This window comes from Sapajus apella, unplaced genomic scaffold (assembly GCF_009761245.1).
Source record: "Sapajus apella isolate SASKATOON/1434 unplaced genomic scaffold, GSC_monkey_1.0 scaffold50, whole genome shotgun sequence".
Lineage (NCBI taxonomy): Eukaryota > Metazoa > Chordata > Mammalia > Primates > Cebidae > Sapajus > Sapajus apella.
Window position 1 is genome coordinate 7,962,942 of NW_022436990.1, and position 16,915 is coordinate 7,979,856.

Sequence of the window (16,915 nt, forward strand, 5' to 3'; positions counted from 1 at the left end):
GACTCTGTCTCCAAAAAAAAAAAAAAGAAACAAACAAATCTTTAAGCAGTTTTGGTTTGTTCCGAGACAGGGTCTGACTCTGTTGCCCAGGCTGGAGTGCAGGGGCAAGACTACAGCAGACCAAATAAAACCCATCTGTAAACCAAAACTGGAAAGCAGATCATCAGTGTTTTATCTCTGGACTTCCAGATGTCTTCATCAATAATAGATATGTGATAACAGAGATTTCTGATAGTAAAAAAAATTTCACAAGTTTTTAAACTATAGTAGTCTATGGATATCTTTTTTTTTTTTGAGACAGAGTCTCACTCTGTCACCCAGGCTGGAGTGCAGTGGACCAATCTCAGCTCACTGCAACCTCCGTATCCCAGGTTCAAGCAATTCTCCTGCTTCAGCCTCCAGAGCAGCTGGGACTACAGGCGTGTGCCTCCACGCCCGACTAACTCTGTGTTTTTAGTAGAGATGGGGTTTCACCATGTTAGCCAGGATGGTCTCAATCTCCTGACCTCATCATCTGCCCACCTCAGTCTCCCAAAGTGCTGGGATTACAGGCGTGAGCCACTTCGCCCAGCCAGGTTTTTTTTTTTTCCCCCAGACAGGGTCTGGCTGTTGCCCAGGCTGAAGTGCTGTGGTGCAATCATGACTCACTGCAACCTCAAATTCCTGACCTCAAGTGATCCTTCCATCACCACCTCCTGAGTAGCTGGGACTATAGGAGCATATAACCATGCCTTGCTAATTTTTTTTATTTTGTCTATAGAGACAGTGTCTGGCTATGTTGCCCAGGCTGGTCTCCAACTCCTGACTTTAAGCAATCCTCCCACCTCAGCCTCCCGAAGTTTAGGATTACAGGCATGAATCACTGTAACTGAGCTGGAATTCTAGTACAAATTTTACTCCTCGGAAAATGTTAATTTTACTTCACACATACAGCCATGTTCCAAAGTTACATAGATATTACAGGAGATGGTGAAGAGCTTCCTTTCATTGTCATCTTGTCTAAAGTTTAAAGCCCTAAGAAAGCTACCTTAAGTTTACAAACCACAGTGAAAATAAAAAGAAAAAAGGAATTATTAAAAAAAAAAAAAAAGGAAAACTACCTTAAGTTTAAACTTCCAGATTTCAAAAAGGTACAATACACACAATTGTGAAGAAAACTCTGGCAACAGTGGTTACCCCATGAATAGAATCTAAGATAGGGAAGAAGGAGCAAGTGAGAGAGTAGTCAAGGGAGGCCTTTTATTCTTTTTGCATATGCAGGACTAGAGCACTATCATGATTAGAGCTCCTGTTGGTAGAATTCTCTAGGGTAGTCTAGAGTATAAAAATTGTGTTCTCTGTAAGGATTCTTATGGTTATAAGCAAATATAATTTAAACCCACGACTGCTGTTGAACCACTAGAAAAGCTCTTTGAAATGCTGTTGCAAAGACAGGATTATACTGATAAAAACAGTGAACTAGAATTGCCCAGTTATGCAAGCATAAGCTACTTTATTGATTGACTGATTGATCGAGGCGGGGTCTCATTCTGTTGCCCAGGCTGGAGTGCAGTGGTGCAATCTTGGCTTACTGCAACCTCTGCCTCCCAGAGTTCAAGCAGTTCTCCTGTCTCAGCCTCCTGAGTAGCTGGGATTACAGGCGCATGCCACTACGCCCGGCTAATTTTTTGTATTTTTAGAGATGTGGTTTCACTGTGTTACCCAGGATGGTCATGATCTCCTGACCTCATGATCTACCCGTCTCAGTCTCCCAAAGTGCTGGGATTACAGGCGTCAGCCACCAAGCCTGGCTGCTACTGTATTTTTATACATTGTTTTCTCTTAATCTTCTAAGGTCCTTCTTAGAAAACAGATAACGCCTTTTACCTCCCAAAGGTAAGTTTAGTCATTAGCCAGGATTTGAATTCATGTATTAATATATCCAACCAAATAACACATGCATTGTTTCATGGCCCACATGGACATCACTGACAGCAAGTGTAACTGCCATACAGCAAGCTGCAGATCATGAAAATTTGGTAATAGAGCAGGTGTGGTTGCTTACGCCTGTAATCCCAGCACTTTGGGAGGCAGAGGTGGGAGGGTCACATGAGGTCAGGAATTCAAGACCAGGCTGGCCAACATGGCAAAACCCCATCTTTACTAAAAACACAAAACTTAGCTAAGCACAGTGCTACATGTCTGTAATCCCAGCTACTTAGGAGGCTGAGGCATGAGAATCGCTTGAACCCAGGAGGTGGAGGCTGCAGTGAGCCAAGATTGCACCACTGCACTCCAGCCTAGGCAGAAGAGCAAGACTATCTCAAAAAAACAAAAATAAGGCCAGGTGCGATGGCTCACACCTATAATCCCAGCATTTTTGGGGGGCCAAGGCAGGTGGACAAGCTGAGGTCAGGAGTTGAAGACCAGCCCAGCCAACACAGCAAAACCCCATCTCCACTAAAAACACAAAAATTAGCTGGGTGTGGTGGCATGTGGCTGTAGTCCCATCTACTTGGGAAGGTGAGGCAGGAGAATCACTTGAACCCGGGAGGCGGAGGTGGCAGTGAGCTGAGATTGCACCACTGCACTCCAGCCTGGGTGACAGAGCGAGACTCCATCTAAAAAAATAAATAAAAAAAGGACGGGTGCAGTGGTTCACGTCTGTAATCCCAGCACTCTGGGAGGCTGAGGTGGGCGGATTAGAAGTTCAGCAGTTCGAGACCAGCCTGGCCAACATGGTGAAACCCCATCTCTAAATAAATAAAAACAGAAATAATAAACTATCTTTAAAAATAAAATTTGATAACATAGGCTATCTATGTATTATCTTGAAAAAAAGTCACAATTCTGTCTAGCCTGTACTGAGGGTTCAAACAAACCCCAGCCCTTAACAAGGGAAGATGAGGCCATTTATTCTGTCCATGAACAAAATAAACAAGTAGTTCACCCAGGCTACCTTTCTTCTTCCCACTCCCACCCCCGACCAGTCCCGAGGCACTGATAACCATCCCTACCCAATCTCAAGTTTCCCCTTGAGATAAAATTTGGCTATGGTTGTCCGGACACCAGCATTTCCTTTTGGACAATGACTCAGCTTTTTGGATCCCTTAATTTCCTATGCAAAGGACAGATAGATGAGCTGTTAGATCTCCAGTCATCGTACTAACTAGATGGATCTAATGCCAATGCAATAGCTCCAGTCAGTGAATGGAGATCTCAAATCCTTCACAGTATACCACCATGCCCCACCCTACTCCACCTCCATCAAGATGGAAGAGGCGCCAGGCGTGGTGGCTCACGCCTGTAATCCAAGCACTTTGGAGGCCAAGGCGGGCGGATCACCTGAGGTCGGGAGTTCAAGACCAGCCTGACCAACATGGTGAAACCCCAACTTCAAAAAAAAAAAAAAAGACAGACAGAAGAGGCTTCTCACTGCTCCCTCTAGCAATCTCATTGGCTTAATTTTTTTCCTTCTATAACACAGGCAAAGGAATGGATGTCAGTGCTCAAAAAGGTTCAGATTTTAGAGTATTTCAGATTAGGGATAATGATTCCAACCTCTACCTGGAAGGTAGGGGCAGGGTGGGGGTGGGGGGGAGAGCAATGAAGGAAGCACTGACAGGTAAAATCAACCAGAAAATAATTTGGTATAAAATTCCCAATAATTACAGTTTTAAAACATTTTTCTTTTTTTAAAGTTTTCTTCTTTGTTTTTTAAATTTTAAAACATCAACTCAAAGCAGAAATCCAATAATTACAAATAAAAGTTACACTGTGGTGGGGCACAGTGGCTCACACCTGTAATCTCAGCACTTTGGGAGACCAAGACAGGCATATCACTTGAGGTCAGGAGTGGGAGACCAGCCTGGCCAACATGGTAAAACCCCATCTCTTAGCTGGGTGTGGTGGCTCACATCTGCAATCCCAGCACTTTGGGAGATGAGACAGGTGGATCACTGGAGGTTGGGAGTTTGAGACCAGCCTGACCAACATGGAAAAACCCTGTCTCTACTAAAAATACAAAATTGGCTGGCCGTAGTGGCATATGCCTGTAATCCCAGCTACTTGGGAGGCTGAGGCAGGAGAATCGCTTGAACCTGGGAGGCAGAGGTTGTGGTAGCAGAGATTACCCCATGCTTTCCAGCCTGGGCAACAGAGGGAGATGAGACTCTGTCTCAAAAAAAAAAAAAAAAAAAATTATACTGTGAATTTTCCAAATGCTTCATTTTATAAATCTGCAAGTAAGAAAAATTTCACTGCCAATTATACAAATTCCATTAATGAACTCCAAAGCTCTGAAAAAGTTTTATAACACCAGAAAATTATGAGGTACCATGTCAATTAACATTTTACTCCATTTTATTGTTAACCAAACTATAAATGTGCTTATCTTTATTATCAGACTTTTTTCTTTTTTTGTTCTGAGATAGCATCTTGCTCTGTCACCCAGGCTGGAGTGCAGTGGAGCAATCTTGGCTCACTGCAACCTCCACCTCCTGGGTTCAAGCGATTCTCCTGCCTCCACCTCCCAAATAGCTGGGACTATAGGCGTAAGCCACCACGCCCAGCTAATTTCTGTATTTTTAGTAGAGATGGGGTTTCACCATGTTGACCAGTCTGATCTTGAACTCCTGACCTAGTGACCCACCTGCCTTGGCCTCCCAAAGCGCTGGGATTACAGGCCTGAGCCACTGCATAGATCTGGTTTTAATGGCATTTTTAAAATATAAACTCCCATGGCACCCAGTTTTTTGTTTTTTTTTTTTCCTGAGACAGAGTCTCACTATCACCCAGGATGGAGTGCAGTGGCATGATCTTGGCTCACTGCAACCTCCGCCGCCCCGGTTCAAGTGATTCTCCTGCCTCAGTCTCCCAAGTAGCTGGGACTACAGGTGCGCACTGCTACTAGCTAATTTTCATATTTTCAGTAGAGATGGGTTTTCACCATGTTGGACAGGATGGAGCACCCAGACTTCTTTAAAATACATACTACACTTGGGTAGCCGGGCGTAGTGGCTCACACCTGTAATCCCAGCACTTTGGGAGGCCAAGGAGGGCAGATCACAAGGTCAAGAGATCAAGACCATCCTGGCCAATATGGTGAAACCCCGTCTCCACCAAAAATACACAAAAATTAGCTGGGCATGGTGGCACATGCCTATAGTCCCAGCTAATTGGGAGGCTGAGGCAGGAGAATTGCTTGAACCTGGGAGACGGAGATTGCAGTGAGCCGAAATTGTGCCACTGCACTCCAGCCTGGTGCCTGGCAACAGAGCGAGACTCTGTCTCAAAAAAAAAAAAAAACAAAAAAAAACAAAACACATACTACATTTGGAATTTATTCTGTGTCATCTTCCCCAACTAGGTTATTAGCAACATGGGGGTAGGCACTGCTATATCCTTCAGCCTAGAGTTCCTGACACACAGTAAGTACTTGGTCCCAGAGGTGCCAAATAAATCAATCACTGAGTGTCACTGAAAGTTTAACTCCTTTAATAACATTGAGGCTGAGATTCTGGTTAAGTCTATTCAGAGAAGCTGCTGGATAGAAGACATAACAGGTACTGGATGGCCTGTCTGCAGGCCTAAGTCTAGACCCTATCTCCTATCTCTTACTCCATTTCCCTACATTGCACTAAGGACTTCTCAGTTCTGCCAAACTTGGGAAGGAGTGTATGATGGTGGCCTCTTCCTCCCATGAGATGTCCACTTGACTGGCCTCTTCCTTCTTACTGTGCTTAACCTCCTGGGCATAGAACTGGAGTTCCCAAAGATGTTTCTGCTTCAGGAATGTGAATCCAAGAGCAAACAGCAAATGGGAAAGCAGAACTCATTTTTGTGTTTAACAAGAAAGAAGAGATAATATTTGCATAGAAAATCCCAGAGAGACTACACCAAAACTTAATAGTTACTTTTGGGGAATGAGAACATGAGGAAACGTTGGGGGGTGTGTGGTATTCCTGTGATTTCTATCTTTTGTTCTACAGCCTTCTTTACTCTTCAAGTAGTTGTTAACCAAGAATATTAAAACAACATAATGTCATTAACCTAAATCAAAGTGCCTCTCACTTCAAACATTTAGCTGATATATCAGTACAGGTGTGTTTACTTTTCTATTAGATCCAAAGCGGAAGTAGTGATTTTTAAAAAACAATTCTAGTAGCAACAGGAAAAATCAAATTGAAAACATATCCAGCACTGTGGACTTAAAAAGGTTAAGTGCACTTGCCAACAAGAAGTCTCAACTCAACTGAAATTGAAGTGGCTTCCAAATCAATTCCTATTGTCCCCTGAATTCCTTCTTATGTAGGAGGGAAAAACAAATTCCATATGGAGATTGGTATGTGGAAAAATTGCGTTCTTTGTTTTTGTTATTTTAGTTGCCCAGGCTGGGTAAGTTTGTGGGTTTTTTTTTTTTTTTCCGATCTAAGAGCGTTGAGACGGAGTTTTGCTCTTGTTGCTCAGGCTGGAGATCAATTGGCTCAATCTCGGCTCACTGCAACCTCCGCCTCCCAGGTTCAAGCGATTTTCCTGCCTCAGCTTCCCGAGCAGCTGGGATTACCGGCGTGCGCCACCAGGCCCGGCTAATTTTGTACTTTTAGTAGAGACAGGGTTTCTCCTTGTTGGTCAGGCTGGTCTCCAACTGCCGACCTCAGGTGATCTGCCCACCTTGGCCTCCCAAAGTGCTGAGATTACAGGCCTGAGCCACAACGCTCGGCCATATCTTTTCCTTTTTTACACTAGAAAGTTGCGATTTTTTTCTTTTTTTAAATATTGAAACGTTGCAAGAAACTTTAACTCTTTAAACCAGCTCTGTACAATACAGTAACCACTAGACACAAGTGGCTAAGGAGCACTTGAAACGTGGTCAGTCAGAACTGCGATGTGTTGTACGTGTAAAATACACCCAGCATTTCAAAGAGTAAGACTCAAAAAAAGAGAATGAAAATACCTCATTAATAACTTTCATACTAATTATGGGTTGAAATTTTTTTAATATAAATTGGGTTAAATAAGATATGCTATAAAAATTAACATCATTGGTTTCTTTTCACTTTTTTAAAAAACGTGACTACAGGAAAATTTGAAATTACCATTTTAAATGAAACTTGCATTCTATTTCTGTTGGACAGCGCAGCTGGGAGCCTTAGTTGCCTCGAGGGTGAAATGGGGATAACACCCACCTCGAGCGGAGACTGTAAGGATTCAGTGAATCAAAGCCGGTAAACTATTAGCATATAGTTGCTATTAGCCAAGCAAGGGCAGATGCCAAGGCAGGCGCTCGCACTAGAAGAGACAGAAGTGGCTGAAACCGCCCTCACCTGGCTTCCAGCTACTGCAAGGTCAGCCTTTGGGGGATACGCCCTCCTTTTTTCCCTCTGGCTGACTAGAAGCTGTACTATCATCCCTGGAATCCGAGGCCGCCCCAGAGTCTGCAGTGCTGCCAAGCGAAGGGGTTGGTGAATGAGGGGGGGCCTCTGCTTCCCACAAGCCGGTTTCATTGCGCAGAAATAGAGGTGCAGTGAGGAGGAACTCCAAAACCAGGGCGGCCTGCTCGGAAGAAGAAGGCTGGGCAGGCCAAAAGAGCGGCCTGGACGTCAGCCTTGGCAGCCCCACCTACCTGCCCTGCAGATTCCCCAAACGCCGCGGCGGCCGCAGCTCCCGAGGCTGCGACGGCTTCTCGCTCCACACGGCCCACTGGCTCCTGCTCCATCGTCGTCGCCACCACAGGGCTGCTGGCGCTGGCGAAACAGAGGGTAATGGCCGATAAGCCCACTTCCATCCTCGGCCTCCCCGCCCAGTCGCTGGCCAAGCCCCGCTGTCGGGAAGTGGGACTCACCCGCAGCGCCCGCCTCGCGCCGCACCCAGCCAAGTCTCAGCGAGACAGACTAGCTCGCCGTGAGGGGAGGGGCCGGCCTGAGGGGAGGGGCCGGCCTGAGAGGCGGGGCCGGCCCGCGCCCCGCCTCCCCCACCTGGCCCCGGACCCGGAGAGCCGGCCAACTGCAGTCTGGGAGGCGCAACTACCGGCTCGCGCGGGGCGGGGCGGGGCGGGGCCGCGCGGGGCGTCGCTTCCGGCCAGGCCCGTGTCCCGAGCTCCTGGATCCCCGCCTGGCACCGCCTGTGACGTCATTCCTGGTGCGCGTACCTGAAGCCGGGCGTCTGGACCTCCGCGCTGCCCCTCACTAGCTGCGTCCGGGGCGGTCACCCTCGCGGGACCTCAGTTTCTGCCCTTGTAAAATGGGGACAGCTGCGTCCTTGTACTTCAAAGGCTAGTGATGTGGTTGCTGCAAATGTAAAATGTACGGCTCGTGCTACACTTGCCATTCCTAACGTGGGTGACAGTCCAGCCAAAATACCCTCGAAAAAAAGAGCCCCAGCGGTGATTTTTGCTTACTCTTGTCTGAAATACTTAAGTATAACTATAGAATATGTTCAGTGAAAACACCTGAAGGAGAGCAAAGCGCAGTAGTAAGCTTCCATCTTGACAAATGTAAGGAATGTTTTATCTGTGTTTTTTTGAGTCGTGTGTATGTTAGAGGGGATGTCCCAGACTTTTTCCGTCTTTCGCAGTGTTGAACCAAAATAAATCATTGCAATTACTGCATGACTTCAACATCAAACAAGTCGGAGGTTCTGCAGGTAAATGATTTATTTTGTTTTAGCATGAACGTTTTCACAAATATCTAGAGATCAAAACCAAAACACATTATTTTGGCTATGGGAGGCTTCATTTGATACTTAAAATTCCATTTTCATTACCAGTCTCAGTTCAGAAATCGTCCCAAAAGTTATATGACCTCGTAAATGTTTTTCATCATAACAATATCAGGCCCAAATATTAAATATTCCTTTCTCTTCTGTGCCAAAGTTCTTCTCCTTATCCTCTGCCCAATGTTCTTGCACACTTCGTATGCCATGTATAACTAGAACCTAAAAACCAAAACCTTTAAAAACAAATAATCATTTGAAAATCATCTACACCTTAAAAACTGGTTGGAAATCCATAAAGCTCTGTATCCTGGTAATCAAGTTATGTTGCTGCTGAAGTAAACAAATTAGTACATGATCTGATTCTGTATGGTGGCATTAGCAGGGAATTGAAACAGTCCGAAATAGCCAAACCAAACTCGGCCATAAATTGAAAACGAAAATAAAGAACCAATTGTTAAGACTTCATGAATTGGCATTCATAAACAACACAGCTCTGCATTATATGTATTCAAAATATCTTCCTTCTTACTGGCAAGAAGGGAAATCAACAATCTTTATTACTAAAAATTTGTGGAATATTTATAAATGCATGATTTTATTTTCCAAACTGGCAATTAAATATCAAACTACAATTTTCATTGCTGAAGCAGAATATATTTTCACAGTTTATATATGTATTTCTTAGTTTACTGAAAATTCAAAATACAAATTATATTCTAACATGAACTGGAAGTATTTCCTAAAAAGTTATTTTTGTCAGGTGCGGTGGCTCACGCCTGTAATCCCAGCACTTTGGGAGGCTGAGGCGGGTGGATCACAAGGTCAGGAGATCGAGACTATCCTGGCTAACACGGTGAAACCCCATCTCTACTAAAAATACAAAAAATTAGCCAGGTGTGGTGACACATGCCTGTAGTCCCAGCTACTCGGGAGGCTGAGGCAGGATAATCATTTGAACCAGGTAGGAGGAGGTTGCAGTGAGCCAAGATGAGGCCACTGCGCTCTAGTCTGGGCAACAGAGCAAGACTCCGTCTCAAAAAAAAACTATTTTTAACATAAATATGCAATTGAGCAGTTTATTACAAATCAACAACTCAGAGCAACATAAAAGCATAGAAATTCTAATGGTTTTATTCCTTCAGTGCTGCCTGGAAATAATAATAATAAAATAAATGCTAATGGTTTTATTTTGGGCATTTATATTTTTGTCATTATTTCCAAACTGTTACAGCTCAACTAAAAATAGGCCCTGGGCCGGGCGCGGTGGCTCAAGCCTGTAATCCCAGCACTTTGGGAGGCCGAGGCGGGTGGATTACGAGGTCAAGAGATCGAGACCATCCTGGTCAACATGGTGAAACCCCGTCTCTGCTAAAAATACAAAAAATTAGCTGGGCATGGTGGCGTGTGCCTGTAATCCCAGCTACTCAGGAGGCTGAGGCAGGAGAATCGCCTGAACCCAGGGAGGCGGAGGGTGCGGTGAGCCGAGATCGCGCCATTGCACTCCAGCCTGGGTAACAAGAGCGAAACTCCTCCCTCTCAAAAAAAAAAAAAAAAAATAGGCCCCAAGGCAACAATTTTTCCTTCTTTGACTTTGTAACATAAACAGTACTGTAGCACTATGACAAAAATAAATTCAAGTATTACAATAATTTATCCACTTGAAAACATATCTAAATTTATCATTTAATGATACATATAGAGCTAAAAAGCTATATGTATCATTTAGTGATACATATAGAGCTACTTGGGAGGCTGAGGCACGAGAATTGCTTGAATCTGGGACGTGGAGGTTGCAATAAGCTGAGATTGTGCCTCTGCACTCCAGCCTTGGTGACAGAGTAAGACTCCATCTCAAAAAATAAAAAATTAGCTGAGCGCCGGGCGCGGTGGCTCAAGCCTGTAATCCCAGCACTGTGGGAGGCCGAGGCGGGTGGATCACGAGAGGTCAAGAGATCAAGACCGTCCTGGTCAACATAGTGAAACCCCCGTCTCTACTAAAAATACAAAAAATCAGCTGGGCATGGTGGTACATGCCTGTAATCCCAGCGACTCAGGAGGCCGAGGCAGGAGAATTGCCTGAACCCAGGAGGCGGAGGTTGCGGTGAGCCGAGATCGTGCCATTGCACTCCAGCCTGGGTAAAAAGAGCGAAACTCCGTCTAAAAAAAAAAAAAAAAAAAAATTAGCTGAGCATGGTGGCATACTCCAATACTCTCAATTCTTCAGGAGACTGAGGTGGGAGGATTGCCTAAGCTCAGGTCAAGGTTGTAGTGAGCCATGACTGCACCACTGTACTCCAGCATGGGTGGCAGAGCAAAGACCCTGTGTCAACACAAAATTTTAAGAATCACTTATCTCCCCTCTCTTGGTTTTACAGTTTGTTGGTATGTAATTTCTAAATTTGTTTTTGTCTTATAATTACATGAGCACTGTAAGCTTAAGGAAGCTATACCTAGTTTTATGGTTACATGTATTTGACATTATAATAAAATTCAGGAAGAATTCAGTGTTGTACAGTATTAGAGCTAGCTAGTGGCCTACGTTGGGAGTATATCAAAAAACAATGGAGTCAATTTTAACAATAGTGAAAAACAAATGGAAATTTGTTCAAATTATTAAAGGATTTGATTTTGATATATGGTTTAGCTGTGTCCCCACCCAAATCTCATCTTGAATTGTAGCTCCCATAATTCCCACATGTTGTGGGAGGGACCTGGTGGTAGTTAATTGAATCACGAGGGCAGTTTCACTCATACTATTCACACGGTAGCAAATAAGTCTCATGAGATCTGATGGTTTTATAAGGGGAAACCCCTTTCGCTTGGTTCTCATTCTGTCGTCTGCTGCCATGTAAGATGTACCTTTCACCTTCCATCATAATTGTGAGGCCTCCCCAGACACATGGAACTGAGTCAAATAAACCTCTTTCTCATTATAAATTACCCAGTCTTGGGTATGTGTTTAACAGCAGCATGAAACAGACTAATATAGTAAACTGGTACTGGTAGAGTGGGATGCTGCTGTAAAGTACCCAAAAATGTGGAAGCGACTTTGGAACTAGGTGACAGGCAGAGGTTGGAACAGTTTGGAGGGCTCAGAATAAGACAGGAAAATGTGGGAAAGTTTGGAACTTCCTAGAGATTTGTTAAATGGCTTTGACCAGAATGCTGATAATGATATAGACAATGAAATCCAGGCTGAGGTGGTCTCAGATGGAAATGATGAACTTGTTGGGAACTGGCTTGTAAAGGTGACTCTTGCTATGTTTGAGCAAAAAGACTGGCAGTATTTTGCCTCTGCCCTGGAGATTTGTGGAACTCTGAACTTGAGGGAGATGATTTAGGGTATCTGGCAGAAGAAATTGCTAAGCAGGAAACCATTCAAGAGGTGACTTGGTCAATATGCAACGCTGTTTTAAAAAAATAAGAGGCGACTTGGGTGCTGTTAAAAGTATTCTGTTTTAAAAGGGAAACAGCATAAAAATTCAGAAAATTTTCAGCCTATGTGATAGAAAAACCCATTTTCTGAGGAGAAATTCAAGCTGGCTGCAGAAATTTGCATAAGTAATGAGAAGCCGCCTGGCAAGGTGGCTCATTCCTGTAATCCCAGCACTTTGAGAGGCTGAGGTAGGTGGACCACCTGAAGTCAGGAGTTCGAGACCAAACTAACCAACATGGAGAAACCCCACCTCTACTAAAACTACAAAATTAGCTGGGCGTGGTGGCACATAGCTGTAATCCTAGCTAATCAAGAGGCTGAGGCAGGAGAACTGCTTGAACCCAGGAGGCAGAGGTTGTGGTGAGCTGAGATCATGCCATTGCACTCCAGCCTGGGCAACAAGAGCAAAATTCCATCTTAAAAAAAAAAAAAAGGCCAAATGTTAATCACCAAAACAATGGGGAAATGTCTCCAGGGCATGTCAGGCCTTTGCAGCAGCTTCTCCCATCACAGGCCTAGAGGCCTAGGAGGAAAAAATGGTTTTGTAGGCTGGGCTCAGGGCCCTCCTGCTGTGTGCAGCCTTGGGACTTGGTGTCCTGTGTCCCAGCCACTCTAGCCATGGCTAAAAGGGGCCAAGGTATAGCCCAGGCCATGGCTTCAGAGGGTAGAAGTACCAAGCCTTTGCAGCTTCCACTTGGTGTTGAGCCTGCAGGTGTACAGAACTGGGGTTTGGGAACCTGCACCTAGATTTCAGAGGATATAAGGAAACACCCAGATGTAGGGATTCAAGATTGCTGTAGGGGCAGGGCCCTCACAGAGAACCTCTGCTAGGGCAGTCCAGAAGGGAAATGTGGGGTTGGAGCCCACTGGGGCACTACTTAGTGTTGCCGTGAAAAGAGGGCCACCGTCTTCCAGACCCCAGAATGGTAGATCCACCAACTGCTTGCACTGTGCATCTGGAAAAACCACAGACAACATCAGCCTGTGAAAGCAGCCAGGAGGGGGACTGTTCCTGCAAAGCCACAGGGGCAGAGCTGCCCAAGGCTGTGAGAGCCCAGCTCTTGCATCAGGCGTGATCTGGAAATGTGACATGGAATCAAAGGATATCATTTTGGAGCTTTGAGATTTGACTGCCCCACTGTATTTCGGACTTGCATGGGGCCTATAGCCCCTTTGTTTTGGCCAATTTTTTACCCAATGCCTGTACCCTCATTGTATCTAGGAAGTAACTAACTTGCTTTTGATTTTACAGGTTTACAGGTTCAGAGGTGGAAGGGACTTGCCTTGTCTCAGGTGAGACTTTGGACTGTGACTTTTGAGTTAATGCTGAAATAAGAATTTGGGGGACTGTTGGGAAGGCATGATGGGTTTTGAAATGTAAGATCTGGGAGAGGCCAGGGGCAGAATGATATGGTTTGGCTGGTAGAATATAAATGAATTATGGAGGCGGTTTCCCCCATACTGTTCTCATAGTAGTGAATAAATCTCATGAGATCTGATAGTTTTTTAAGGAGAAAACCCTTTCGCCTGGTTTGCATTCTCTCGTTGCCATGTAAGATGTGCCTTTTGCCCTCCAACATGATTGTGAGGCCTCCCCAGCCACCTGGAACTGTAAGTCCATTAAACCTAATTTTCATTATAAATTACCCAGTCTTGGGTATGTCTTTATCAACAGCATCAAAACAGACTAATACACGTCTATAGTACTTACGCTGTGAAACATCACCTTGATAAAAATTGTGAGAACTAAAGGATAGCTTTTGTAACTAAAATGCCAGTTTGAGGACCTAATGGAATCAATTTTAAAGAACATTTTAAATTCCCTAATTTTAGCAGAAAAAGAAAGATAAAGGGAAGCTGAACAAGGTATCCTGAACCTTTAGTTGTCCTTTGTTTTATTTATTTATTTAAAGACAGGGTCTCACTGTCATCCAGGCTGGAATGCAGTGGTGCCATTTTGGCTCATTGCAGCCTTGACCTCCTAGGCCCAAGCGATTCTTCCACCTCAGTCCTCTAGGAAGCTGGGACTACAGGCACACACCACCACACCTGACTTTTTTTTTTTCCTTCTTGAGATATTTAGAGAGCCTCACTCCATCGCCCAGGCTGGAGTGTGGTGGCATGATCTTGGCGCAGTGCAACTTCTGCCTCCCAGGTTCAAGTGATTCTCATGCCTCAGCCTCCCAAGTAGCTGGGATTACAGGCGCCCTCCACCATGACCAGCTAATTTTTGTATTTTTGGTAAAAACGGGGTTTCACCATGTTGGTTAGGCTGGTCTCCTAACCTCAAGTGACCTGTCTACCTTGGCCTCCCAAAGTGCTGGTTTCACAGGTATGAGACACTGTACCCAGCCTACTTTCTGTATCTTTTGTAGCAATGGAATTTCTTTCCCAGGTTGGTTTGGAACTCCTGGGTTCAAGCGATCTGCCCACCTCAGCCTCTCAAAAGTGCTGGCATTACAGGCATGAGCTACTGTACTCAGTTGCTTTTTAGATGAGGTCTCGCTATGTTACCAAGGCTGGAGTGCAGTGGCTATTCATCAGCAGTGACTATTCATCAATGATCATAGCTCACTGCGGCCACCAACTCCTGGACTCAAGCAACTGACTGATTCTCCCACCTCAGCCTCACAAGTAACTGGTTCTACAGCTGTGCATCAGTGTCTTGTTCACTGTGCCTGTCTTGTCACTGTTGTTTCTGCTTCTGAAAAATATGGTTTGTGTCAGACACAAATATTTAAAACTATGCCTGAAGCCATAAAGGTTCTTATGGCCAGAGGTCTCAATTTCCTTTTTTTGTCAGTAGGCAAAATTGATACCTTGAGAATAGAAATCACAAACATGTACCTAAAAAAGGTAGTATGTATCAGTAGGCAAAATTGATACCCTGAGAATAGAAATCACAAACATGTACCTAGAAAAGGTAGTATGCATCAGTTTAATTAGGAACTACTTTGGAGAGCTGTATTTTCTCTGTTGTCAAATATAGCCTGGTAAGATTTCTGCAGAACACAAGATACATCATTTTAACATGGTATATAATTTTCTATAGGGTTATTCTAGTCTTTAGCTAGCAAAAAAAACTAGTGGGATATAAAACGTTTGTCCAAGTTAACAAGAAAATCAATTGCATTCTTTTTTTTTTTTTTTGAGAGGAAGTTTCACATTCTTGTTGCCCAGGCTGAGTGCAGTGGCCTGGTCTCAGCTCACTGCAACCTCTATCTCCGGGGTTCAAGCAACTCTCCTGACTCAGCCTCTCAAGTAGGTGGGATTACAAGCACCTGCCACCACGCCCGATTAATTTTTTAAAAAAAATTTTAGTAGAGATGAGGTTTCACCATGTTAGCCAAGCTGGTCTCAAACTCCAGACCTCAGGTGATCCGGCCACCCACCTCAGCCAAAGTGCCAAGATAACAGGCATGAGCCATCACTCCCAGCCCATTATATTCCTAATGTAATTGTTTTTTAAAGATACTTCAGTTTACAAGACTTTTTAAAAACACGAGTCATAAAAAATTAGGACCATAAAAACTATTTCTTAGGCCAGGCGAGGTGGCTCACACCTGTAATCCCAGCACTTTGGGAGGCCAAGGCGGGTGGATCACAAGGTCAGGAGATTAAGACCATCCTGGCTAACATGGTGAAACCCCATTTCTAATAAAAAATACAAAAAAATTAGCCAGGCGTGGTGGCACGAACCTGTAATCCCAGCTACTCGGGAGGCTGAGGCAGGAGAATCGCCTGAACCAGGGAGGCAGAGGTTGCAGTGGGCCAACTGCATTCCAGCCTGGGTGACAGAGCAAGACTCCGTCTAAAAAAGAAAAAAAAAAAAAAAACTGTTTCATTCTCTCCTAGTTATAGAAATCAATCCTTGCTGAAGATCAGTTCATACTAATTCAAAATACATTGTTATACCATATAATCTTATTGATGTCAATAATAAATAGTAAATTGATGTCAATAATTATTAATATTCCAGTGTTGTCAATTCCTTATTTAAAAGCCATTGTTCTAAATGACTCATACAGCAATCCAACATAACCAAAAACCAAATAAACTTTGTCCCATTCTCGTTATTTATTTTTTTAACTTTTATTTTAGGTCCAGGTCATTTTTTTTGTTTTTGTTTTTGAGGTGGAGTTTCACTCTTGTTACCCAGGCTGGAGTCCAATGGCATGATCTTGGCTTACTGCAACCTCCACCTTCCAGGTTCAAGGGATTTCTCTGTCTCAGCCTCCCAAGTAGCTGAGATTACAGACATATGCTACCACACCCGGCTAATTTTTATATTTTCAATAGAGGCAGGGTTTCACCATGTTGGTCAGGCTGATCTCAAACTACTGTCATGTCATTTTTAATATGTAATAGTGACAACCTAATATTTGAAATTATTTTTCCTTTAGGAGATGTATACATTAGCTATTATCATCAAAGTATATCAAATTCTTCAAGTATATTTTTGGTATGTAGAAAACAACAAAAATGGCTTTAAAATAATCAAAGATAGGCTGGGACAGTGTCTCACACCTGTAATCCCAGCATTTTAGGAGGCTGAGGCGGCTGGATTACAAGGTCAGAGTTTGAGACCATCCTGACCAGCATGGTGAAACCTGTAATCCCAGCTACTCAGGATGCTGCGGCAGGAGAATTGCTTGAACTGAGGAGGCGGTGGAGGTTGCAGTGAGCTGAGATTGCACCACTGCACTCCAGCACGGGCAACAGAGTGAGACTCCGTCTCAAAAAAAAAAAAAAAAAAAAAAAAAAAAAAAAAAAAAAAAAAAAAAA

At 44.0% G+C, this 16,915-nt stretch overlaps 1 protein-coding gene and 1 long non-coding RNA gene across 6 annotated transcripts in view; one reads left to right on the forward strand and one right to left on the reverse strand.

Annotated features, from left to right (window-relative positions):
- The window catches only part of FAM177A1 (family with sequence similarity 177 member A1), a 33,314-nt gene extending 25,357 nt beyond the window's left edge, over window positions 1-7,957 (reverse strand). Inside the window, exons 1-2 of one of the 5 annotated variants that reach the window (XM_032242565.1) lie at window positions 7,823-7,957; window positions 7,604-7,724 (exon numbers count right to left, since the gene is read on the reverse strand). In XM_032242565.1, coding sequence (XP_032098456.1) covers window positions 7,604-7,696 — 93 coding nt within the window. In that variant the 5' untranslated portion in view covers window positions 7,697-7,724; window positions 7,823-7,957. Of the gene's footprint in view, window positions 1-7,603 lie in introns of all 5 variants that reach the window. The other 4 variants (XM_032242568.1, XM_032242566.1, XM_032242564.1 and 1 more) reach the window with 4 other exon arrangements.
- Window positions 7,958-8,071: 114 nt separating this feature from the next.
- Window positions 8,072-9,332, forward strand: LOC116526281. Its single transcript, XR_004258077.1, has 2 exons — window positions 8,072-8,473; window positions 8,554-9,332. It is a non-coding gene; the product is annotated as an uncharacterized LOC116526281 (long non-coding RNA).
- Window positions 9,333-16,915: the final 7,583 nt, after the last annotated feature.